Source organism: Lissotriton helveticus, chromosome 5_1, assembly GCF_964261635.1.
Source record: "Lissotriton helveticus chromosome 5_1, aLisHel1.1, whole genome shotgun sequence".
In the NCBI taxonomy this organism is placed as follows: Eukaryota; Metazoa; Chordata; class Amphibia; order Caudata; family Salamandridae; genus Lissotriton; species Lissotriton helveticus.
In genome coordinates, this window is record NC_136065.1 from 32,914,585 (window position 1) to 32,926,237 (window position 11,653).

The 11,653-nt window shown below is 48.3% G+C and overlaps 1 protein-coding gene across 1 annotated transcript in view; it reads right to left on the minus strand.

Moving 5' to 3' along the window:
* LOC144752367 (E3 ubiquitin-protein ligase TRIM11-like) overlaps positions 1-11,309 on the minus strand; it is a 167,253-nt gene extending 155,944 nt beyond the window's left edge. The window contains exon 1 of the mRNA XM_078640301.1: positions 10,822-11,309. Coding sequence (XP_078496427.1) covers positions 10,822-11,232 — 411 coding nt within the window. The 5' untranslated portion in view covers positions 11,233-11,309. The remainder of the gene's footprint in view (positions 1-10,821) is intronic.
* Positions 11,310-11,653: the final 344 nt, after the last annotated feature.

Consider the following 11,653-nt stretch of genomic DNA (forward strand, 5'->3'; position numbering starts at 1 on the left):
CCTCTATAATATGTGTAATTCCCTTTTGTATGACCAAACTGGTTTTCAAAATTTCTTCAGGCCTACTCTGATGTTTTCTAGTCTGACTGTTAGGGTAGTGATAGATTATAGTAAGATCAATTGTCCACCTCAATAGGAGATACTTTCACGTGTATTTAGTATGACAAATTCAAATGCCTATTCTAATTTGGTTTTTAGTTCTTTTTCCCTGCTGCTTTAATTTTTGGTGGGATCAGATGTGTCCTAATCATAGAAATACCAGGACTCTAGTTCTTGTCTGTTGTTTCTACATTGCTATTAGCTTTTGTATTGTATAGTCCACCTGACGCACAATTAGTCTACATGTCCCTGATAATCTGTATTATGTGATTTCTCTTTTTGAGGTGTTCTAGATAAGGAATTTAGGAACACCTAGACTTGATCATTGAGGAAAGTTTGTTTACCCCCTTAGACAATGTCACTATGTGTAAAAACATCCACTCAAACAGAATTTGTATGTAGCTGTTTTCCTTTAGATGGTAGAGGGTATGCTCTCACATGGAACCCCAATTGAAGAGGCTAGAGGTGCTGTTTTACCTACTACCTTTTGTCTTTGTACTCTATGACAATGACAGTATTTTGTTTTAGATCACTATAGTCCCCTGGTGTATGGCCACTCCTTTGAAAGTTGCAGGCCACCTGCTTGCAAATCCCTGCAATGAATTGTTTTTTGTATACTTGCCAATAGGTCCAGCCTGTGTTTTTCTTTACTCTCACATAGATAGATGGAAGTGGTTCTTGGGTGCCTTGCTAATATATGGGGCATCCCAAGACTAGGAAGTATTTTCTAACACTCTGTTGATAGACTGTTTCTGTGCCTTGTCTAAAGACAATTTGTTCTGTCCACCAATAGATATTTGCTGCTGTACAAACCACTACCAGAGGGGCCCGGACATCAGATTCAGCCTGGGGAGTCAGCGTCATCACCAGTGCAGCTTGAAGCCAAAGTGAAGGTAACCAGCACAAGCATTGCTGGCAACTAGGACCTCAGTGAAGGCGGAAGCCCTGTGATTAAGTGTGTACCCCTGCCACTGTTTTGAGCGAAAGACGGGGTCACAAATCAGAAAGGAGAAATCGTGGATCATGCCTAGCTGAGAGTCACAGACCGACCAGAATGGCAAGGAGGTTTTGCTTGAGGTGACCCCTTCTGAAACAAGGGTTGCTTCAGAGATCCTAGAATCAGGCCTCTGATTTCTGGTCCTAAAGTGAATACAAGTTTGCACCTTTGTTTGTTGGTCAAGAGATACCTGGGTACACTGGATGGAAATGTGTAGCCCCAACGAATGAGCAGTGCGCCAGCAGAGCAATATAGGAGATAGGGAAGGACTTGAGATTAGGGTTCAAGTGCTGTGTCTCTGGTGCCTGTTAGATTGAAGTGAAGAAAAGTGGTGCACTGTTTGAGACACTGGACAGGATCGCTAAGAGCATTTGCCTGTTGGGTGACTGCCCTATCCTGAAAGAAGAGACTTTTTTCCTTAAAACTGGACTGTGATTCTTGAGTTGCGAGTTGTGCAGCTCCACCGTGGAAACAACAAGAGCTTGCCTGTGAGGCTCAAACGGACACAGGGAGAAGACTCCCCCTCTGGTTGGTGGTACAGTGGCTTCAATTTCCCCAAGGACTTCCTCTTTTTGTTAATAATGTATCCCTTTACTTGTCCCATTTTTGAAGAGCAGCCCTTTACAGCTCTTGGCCCTAATTCCTATGGCCCTGTGTGGTCCTCCTGGTCCCAGATATGCTTGATGTTCTAGCCCTCATAAAAGGAAAATGTAACAGTCAATTGGAAAATGTTTTTATTAGATATGAGCTGTTAGCTATTCTGAAATTTAAAATGAATAGTCACTGAAATGCATAGGAGCCCTGAAAATGTCTACTAGATGATTTTAGGATTTGCTTTAGCTTAGGCCAAGAAAAATGATAATTCTGTTTATAATAGTGGCCATTGCTTTTTCCTACTGTCTGTATGTTTATTATGATCCAATGCCCGTTTTTCTTGGATTCCTGCTGATACCCTTAGTGAAATGTTTAGACTGGAAAATGCTCCCCTAGCAATGAATTAGGATATTGATAAATTGTGAAAATGAATGTACAAATATTTTCTATGTTCTTACTGGATCATGGGAATGTCTTCAGCTAATGCTGAAAGGGTCGTCTGTCGTAATTTAGCAGCGATTAGATTAAGCATTAGCAGAAGACATCCTGTATTTAGAGACTATCTTGTCTTTTTATGGAATCCATTTTGTATTTGGCAGCCATTTTAGATGGCCATGTGCTCACCATGTACTCAGTCCTATCTTGCTGTTCTCTGCTCGGTATATTTAGCCTCTTCCTCCTACTTTGCACATGCTCAGTTGTGCTTGCAGCTGCTAATATTCTGTAACTGTCAGGATGTGCTTGCTAGCATTGGCAAAACTGTTAGCTCCTCCTACTTGTCGACTGTGCATTTTCTGTATGACCATCTATGTGTGTAACTCTTCTTATGTGCACTTGTTCTGCCCTTTTTTAGCCCCTGTGAGGGTATATAAGAGATACTGTGGCCTTCAGTCCTCAGACCATCTCATACAGAGTGCTGCGGCTTCTGTGTGACATGGCCTCACTTGTTGTAATTTAATAAATATGTTTCTCTTGATTACAGATTCTGTGCCAACTTTTTCATGCTGCTTTAAAGGATCAGGTGTTAGTGCAAACCCCTGAGATGGGATTTTTGATTTCCCTCACTTCCACCCATCCATCCTTCCCCTCCATCCATCCATCCCCTCATCATCCATCCATCCTTTCACCCACTCATCCATCCATCCTTCCCCTCCATCCATCCATCCATCCTTCCCCTCAATCCTTCCCCTCATCCATCCATTCTTCCAATCCATGTATCCTTCCCCCTCATCATCCATCCATCCTTTCACCCACTCATCCATCCATCCATCCATCCCCTCCATCCATCCCTCCTTCCCCTCCATCCATCCACCCCCTCATCCATCCATCCCCTCATCCATCCATCCCCTCATCCATCCATCCCCTCCATCCATCCTTTCACCCACTCATCCATCCATCCATCCTTCCCCTCATCATCCATCCATCCTTTCACCCACTCATCCATCCATCCTTCCCCTCCACCCATCCCCTCATCTATCCTTCCCCTCATCCAACCATCCTTCCCCTAATCCATCCATCCTTCCTTCCCCTCATCCATCCATCCTTCCCTCATCCATCCATCCTTTCACCCACCCACTCTCCATCCATCCATCCACCCATCATCCATCCATCCATCCCCTCATCTTCCATCCATTCCCTCATCCATCCTTCCTTTAATTAATCATCCATCCTTCCCCTCATCCATCCATCCTTCCTCTCATCCATCCATCCTTCCCCTCCATTCATCCATCCATCCATCCTTTCACCCACCCACTCATCCATCCATCCATCCATCCTTTCACCCACCCACTCTCCATCCATCCTTTCACCCACCCCCTCATCATCCATCCATCCTTCCCCTCATCATCCATCCATCCCCTCATCTTCCATCCATCCTTCCCCTCATCATCCATCCATCCTTCCCCTCATCATCCATCCATCCTTCCACCCACCCACTCATCATCATCCATCCATCCATCCATCCTTCCTTCCCCTCATCCATCCATCCTTCCCCTCATCCATCCATCCTACCCCTCATCCATCCTTCCATCAATAATCCATCTTTCCCCTCATCCATCCATTCTTTCCATCCATTTATCCTTCCCCTCATCTTTCCATCCTTCCCTCCATCCATCCATCCCCTCATCATCCATCCATCGTTTCGCCCATCCATCCATCCTTCCCCTCCATCCATCCCCTCATCCATCCATCCTTCCCCTCCATCCATCCTTCCCCTCATCATCCATACATCCTTTCACCCACTCATCCATCCATGTTATGTTACTGGGGGTTTTGTGAAGCGTTCAGCTGCTCAAAAGAGCGTCCCGGCGCTATAGATCCTCACACAAACATCAGCAACTAACAACATACAGCCATGCGGCACCAAAAACCACAGACAGCCTACAGAGCAAAGAGATAGGTTTTAAGTCCCTTTCTAAAAGCAAACAAATTGGAGCACATTCGCAGCGTCAAGGGCAGAGTGTTCCAGAGACGAGGGGCAAGTTAGCTAAAAGAGCGGCCTCCACAGCGCACACGTCGCACTGACGGCACGATGGCATTGGCCTGGGCAGCCGACCTCAAGGGTCTAGATGGTAGATAGAAGTTGACCCTTTTCTGCAAATAACCAGCGCCGAAATTGTGGAGCGCCTTGAAGGCTACAGTTAAAGCCTTAAAAGCGATGCGCTTACGGATCGGCAGCCAGTGCAGAGTCACAAGGAGGTTGCTCGCCCTGGCTCTTCTAGTAAGGCCAAAGATAGCCCTGGCTGCCGAATTTTGGACTATCTGCAGACGGGTCAACAGATATTCAGGAAGACCCAGGTAGAGGATGTTAGCATAGTCCAGGCGTGATCCTATCAGGGCCTGCACCGTGATCTTCTTGTGCTCCAAAGATAGATATGGCAGAAACTTTCTTAACATCCTTAATATGGCAAAACACTTCCCCCGTCAGGCCAGCAACCTGGGCCGTGAAGGAAAGAGTGTTATCAACCAACATGCCCAGGTTCTTAGCTGTGACAGAATCGCTTGCCGGGGGGAACATGTTTGCAGGCCACCAGTGCCTCCATCTTAAGTCTGCAGGGCAGCCAAAAAACAGTATCTCGGATTTGTCCGAGTTGCATTTGAGGCCACTTTTCCCAAACCAATCAAACACAAACTCCAAACATTTCCGGATGGCTACTCCGTCGAAATCACAGCCCCTGTCACAAGTGAACAGGAGCTGCGTATCGTCCGCATAGGACACGACCTGAGCCCCTAACCCCTCCAACCGAGCCGCCAAAGGTGACAAAGATGTTAAATAGAGAGGGGCTGAGTATGGAGCCATGCGGGACTCCAACCTCAAGCTGCGGCATAGGGGCGGCAAATGGGGGGGCCCAGATCGTTTGTCTGCGGTCGGCCAAAAAAGATTGAAACCATTCGAACACCGTTCCCCTCAGACCAATCTCCCAGAGTCTTGTCAGGAGAAGGTCGTGGGGAACGGTGTCGAAAGCCGCCGACAGATCAAGCATGATGAGCAAGGCCTTTCCACCCCTGTCAAGAGTTTCCTTTACAGCCTCCGTCACCTCAAGTAACGCGGTTTCAGTACTCAGGTTAGATCTAAACCCCGACTGAGACTGATGTAATAAGGAATTAACCTCTAGAAAGCTGGTTAAGGTGGAATGTGCATGCTTTTCTGCAATTTTGGCCAGGGCGGCCACAAGGAGATTGGCCTATAGTTGGAGTGCAATTTGGCATCTGCATTCGGTTTTTTAATAAGGGGGAGAACAAGGGCCTGCTTCCAAGATGAGGGGACTTTTCCCGAGCTCAAAGACATGTTAATCATAGGATTGATAATAGAGTTCAGGGCAGGCGCCAAGGTCGCAAGATACTTGGCAGGGCAAGGGTCAAGTGGAGAGACAGATTTCAGGTTGGACAATAGGTCAAGCGAGGCCTGAAGCTCTAAAACAGGGAAGCAGTCAAGAATAGGAATGTTTGTGTCTGACACAGATGAATATAACCATGGATTAAAAGAGCCGTCAGCCACTGAGCCACGATCTGAGATAATATGGGCTCCATGCAAGGCCGACTGGATGGTACGGATTTTATTAGAAAAAAATGCTGCAAGCTCCGAAATCCATGGTTCAGAAAAGACAGACGTTGGAGCACAACAGGAGGGAGAGATAAATTCTTTTACAATCTTAAAGATCTCTTTGCAGGAATTGTCAGCTTCCTCAACCCTTTTAGCTAAAAAGGATTTTTTCACTGCCGTAATCTCCCTATGATATTCCTTCACTGCTTCTCTATAAGACTTCTTGGCAGATGTATCATACTGCCTCCGCCAGGCTCTCTCCAACTTCTTGCAGTTCCTTCTCTTTCCAGCCAGTGTAATTGAAAACAACGGAGCCGATGCTCTTGCCCGTTCTGACCTGACCTGGCGAGGTGGTGCCAGAGCTTCTAGACGTGCGGTGAGCCAGTTCTGAAAACACACTACATCGTCCTCCAACCTGCCGGTGAGAATACAAGGATAGATTTCCAAGTCCCGGATAATCATGGCTGGAGTTACTTTATGAAAGGCTCTAGACATACGTGCTGTTCGCCGCTGCACAATGTGATCGGCCATACGGTGATGTACTATCACAAAGTTCGCTAGGAAATGGTCCGACCAGAGGACTGGGGCAAGGGAGGAGAGGGACACTGGCACGGTCGAAAAAATTTGATCTAAAGCGTGCCCTTTCTCATGTGTTGGAGCTTGCAAGTGCATATGAAAACCCATCGAAGATGTCATATCCAGGAATTTTTGCACTGCAGGATCCTCTCCCTTCTCCATGTGGATGTTAAAATCTCCTAGGATTAGGCAGTGTTTTGTCCTGAGACTGAGTGTAGAGATAATTGAAAACAAATCCTCAGTAAAAGAGCCGAGAGGGCCCGGGGGTCTATAAAGCAAGATCCCCAAGCAAGATTGATGAGGGGGAAAGGGCCAAGGAAAAGGCAAGGGTCTCGCAACTTGATAGGTTTTCCACGGGCAAGATAGTGCAAGGAATGTGCCTCTTAATAACGAGCGCTACTCCACCTCCCCTTCCCTTACTTCTGTCACATCGGAAAATAACGTGCGAGGGAGGGATGGCAATAGCCAGATCAGGTTCCGATCCCTCACCAAGCCATGTCTCCGTGAGAAAGAGACAGTCCGTATCATCATATGTTAAAAGATTATGAATATCAAGAGCATGTTGGGGAAGGGACCTAGTATTTAACAATGCGCATTTGCTGCCTGAGGGGGGGAGCTTGCACTGAAGAGTTTCAGTGGGATCAGGAATCCACCCGCACGTGAAACACTTAGTAATAGCCCCTGCATGGTAGGGGACGACTCGCTGACAAAGGGCCGTGTGTACATTATAGGACAAAAGTTCATCTCTATTGTACATCATACCAGGAGCTCTAAGAAGAACCACCAGGCTCGCGTCCCGAGCGCCTCCGGGACGCAGACGGGCTGACTCAGGCGAGACTCCGGCGCAGGGACGGCGCTCCCGCAAATGCGACCGCTAGCGTGGGAGATCGCCTTTCCTTTTATAGGGGACACTAGAGCGCTCTCACCACTCTAGCCCACCCTAAAATGGCCACCGTAGGCGGAAAGTCCTGGCCCCGGTTTAAAGCCCTAACGGCGGTAAGAGCCGTGACAGAGTGGCGAAAATGCGTTTAGATAGGTTAGAAGTATGCTGTAGGCATTACAGTGTGGAAATATACAACCTACACAATTTTAAAAAATTCTATAAAAACGAACCGTTTTTATCCTAAAATTCGTAAATTAAGAAAGCGTGCTCAGCGCTACAGAAATAACAGTGTTAGCTGGTCTGCATAAAAGATCTCGCGAGCCCAGTCCCACGTCTCCTTTTATAGGGGACACTAGAGCGCTCTCACCACTCTAGCCCACCCTAAAATGGCCGCCGTAGGCGGAAAGTCCTGGCCCCGGTTTAAAGCCCTAATGGCGGTAAGAGCCGTGACAGAGTGGCGAAAATGCGTTTAGATAGGTTAGAAGTATGCTGTATGCATTACAGTGTGGAAATATACAACCTACACAATTTTAAAAAATTCTATACAAACGAACCGTTTTTATCCTACAATTCGTAAATTAAGAAAGCGTGCTCAGCGCTACAGAAATAACAGTGTTAGCTGGTCTGCATAAAAGATCCATCCATCATTCCCCTCCATCCATCCCCTCATCCATCCATCCTTCCCCTCATCCATCCATCCTTCCTTCCTCTCATCCATCCATCCATCCTTCCCCTCATCCATCCTTCCCCTCCATTCATCCATCCATCCTTCCCCTCATCCATCTTTCCCCTCATTCATCATCCAGCTACCCTTCCACCCATACATCCAGCTATTTACATTTTCTCTCATCCATCCTTCCCCTCATTCATCAAACCATCCATCCTCTCATTATCCATTTATTCACATTCATCCATTCACCCTTTCACTAATTCATCAGACATCCACCCATCCCTTCACTTGCTCACTCGCCCACCTTTCCATATTAATTTTGAGCTGAGCCCTTTTGAGAAGAGGCCCATCAAGAACTTCACGACTGGGACAGAAGCCACCCAGGGCAGAAACATGATCCACCACAGGGGGGACAAGAGCCATCACAGGAGGGGGAACAGGATCCACCAGGGTGGGCACAGGGGTGGGCATGCAGTATTCTAGTATCATCTTGGGCTCCTCGCCCCCTCCTGCACAGGAGGCTCTCTGTCCAAAATGCCATCCCCCACTGTGATGTACAGTACTTACAGGAGATACTCTAAGCGAACTGATTGAACTGATTGTCCTCCATACTTTGTTAATCAGTGTGGGTGCGATTGTGCCTTTTCTTTATTGTATTACATTATAGACTGCATGTTCAAAGAACCGAGGTTTGCTTACAATTTAGTGACAGTGAGTAAGCTCCAGGGGCGGCTGGTGACATTTGAAAGTGGTGGGCGCAAACTAATTTGCATATTGCACCGCAGCGAGCGCAGCGAGCGAGCCAGCCCGAACCACCTTGCATCCATCCATACATCATTCATGCATCCACCCATCCATCCATCCACTCACCCACCCATCATCCATACATCATTCATTCATGCATCCACCCATCCATCCATCCACCCATCCATCATCCATCATTCATTCATGCATCCACCTACCCATCCTGCATCCATCATTCATTCATCCACCCACCCATCCATCCATCCACCCATCCATCATCCATCCTGCATCCATTCCTGCATCCATTCATCTATTCACCCATCCATTCATCCATCCATCCTGCATCCATCATTCATTCATGCATCCACCCATCCATCTATCCACCCATCCATCCTGCATCCATCATTCATTCATCCATCCACCCATCCATCCATCATCCATCCTGCATCCATTCCTGCATCCATTCATCCATTCACCCATCCATCCATGCATCCATCATTCATTCATCCACCCATCCATCCATCCATCCACCCATCATCCATCCTGCATCCATTCCTGCATCCATTCATCCATTCACCCATCCATCATCCATCCATCCTGCATCCATCATTCATTCATCCACCCATCCATTCATCCACCCATCCATTCATCCACCCATCCATCATCCATCCTGCATCCATTCATCCATTCACCCATCCATCCTGCATCCATCATTCATTCATGCACCCATCCATCCACCCACCCATCCTGCATCCATACATCATTCATTCCTGCATCCATTCATCCATCCACCCATCCATCCTGCATCCATCATTCATTCATCCACCCATCCTCCATCCTGCATCCATTCCTGCATCCATTCATCCATTCACCCATCCATCATCCATCCATCCTGCATCCATCATTCATTCATCCACCCATCCATTCATCCACCCATCCATCATCCACCCATCCATCATCCATCCTGCATCCATTCCTGCATCCATTCATCCATTCACCCATCCATCCTGCATCCATCATTCATTCATCCACCCATCCTGCATCCATTCCTGCATCCATTCCTGCATCCATTCATCCATCCATTCATCCATCCACCCATCCATCCTGCATCCATCATTCATTCATCCACCCATCCACCATCCATCCTGCATCCATTCCTGCATCCATTCATCCATTCACCCATCCATCCATCCTGCATCCATCATTCATTCATGCATCCACCCATCCATCCTGCATCCATCATTGGAACACTCATACCGTGTAGATTTTTCTGCGTGCTGAGCCAGAGCCAATGATAGTGAACCAGACACAAAATATAATTGTTGATCCGTGTTTTTAAAAAATTAGTTTGTATACCCATCTTGATTGAATGTAAAGCGCTCTGATATCTGCAAGATCTTGTTTACGGCTTTTAGTATGCACCTGCACCTCTGCTCTGCGTGGTGCAGCATTAGCCCATTCAACCACCTTGGCCTCGAGCTTGCTTTGTCGCCCCACCTGCTTACCCCTCACTCAGATGTACGATCTCGTTCAGTGTGGAATCGTCTGGCGACAGATGCCTCTCCTCGCGGCCTGCATGACTCGTGGATACTGGGTTCGCGGGGGGAGGGGGAGGCGGTGTGGGGATAAATTTAATGAATACAACAAAAAAATAAACTTACCAGGCATCTCCATTCTCCTCCAGTCCCGCGTCGCACTAACTTCTGCCCGCTCTTTTCTTTTGCAATGCTAACTGCCAAATCAGGAGACTGGATGCGCAGGGTGTCGGCTAACCCTTGTTTACTTACTCTATATCCTGCCACTTGATAGGGCACGGGGCGACTTTGCAAAAAAACGCGTCACCGCCCGAGCAGGATCCTATCTCCAGACGCTTGCACCACATTAGTGGTTTGTGAATGTGAGTGAGGGGCGACGCTCCTCACTCACATGCGCAGACGGACCATCTTCTGGACTCCTCGCCTGCGTGTGCTGTGCCTTGACACATGCGCAATTTCACCCGTGACTCACAGGCCGGTCGGAAATGTAAACAGACAAATTCGTCTGCTTACATTCCTGTTGCCCAAACTGCAGTGAGCCGTTTCTTTTGTAGGGCGCTGCCCCTATGGACCAGCCGCCACTGCGGCCACACGCACACACACACCCCTTGTGCTCCTCTGCAGGTTGCTCAACGGAGCTCCCGGCGGGACTTTGGAATCCCTGAATGCCCTGGCACATACCTTGTGCTCCTCTGCAGCCTCCACTATGGGACTTGCTGCGTGAGTTTTGTGCTCCTTGGACTCCCGGCAGACCCAGCATATCATCCTCTGATCCTCTGCACAGAACAGCAGCAGTTTCTCGCCATGTTTCTTACACAGATTCTCCTCTGGGGGCTTCACGGGGGGCAGCTGAAGCTGTTTTAACATTCCCACTATGTTCCTCAGCTGCCTGTTTGGTCGGAGGCTTTGCCCAGATATATCCCTGCACTGTGGACAGGAGAAGTTTCCATCTCTCCCCTTCCAGCTCGCGGTGATGCAAGAGTGGCAGAAGTTGTGTCCACAATCAATAGTCACCGGATCAGTGAAATAATCCAAACAGATGGAACACGTGGCCTCTTCCTGGAGGTTCCCGAGCTGAGCTGCCGCCGCCATGATTCAGAAACGCTGGAAGTGAAGGTAAGTTCCGTTTCTCTCTTTATAGAGTGGGTGTGTCTGTGCGTCTGTCCCTCTCTGTGTGCAGAGGGTGTGTCTGTGCGTCTGTCCCTCCCTGTGTGCAGTGGGTGTGTCTGTGCGTCTGTCCCTCCCTGTGTGCAGAGGGTGTGTCTGTGCGTCTGTCCCTCTCTGTGTGCAGTGGGTGTGTCTGTGCGTCTGTCCCTCTCTGTGTGCAGTGGGTGTGTGTCTGTGCGTCTGCCCCTCCCTGTGTGCAGTGGGTGTGTCTGTGCATCTGTCCCTCTCTGTGTGCCGTGGGTGTGTCTGTGCGTCTGTCCCTCCCTGTGTGCAGTGGGTGTGTCTGTGCGTCTGTCCCTCTCTCTGTGTGCAGTGGGTGTGTCTGTGCGTCTGTCCCTCTCTGTGT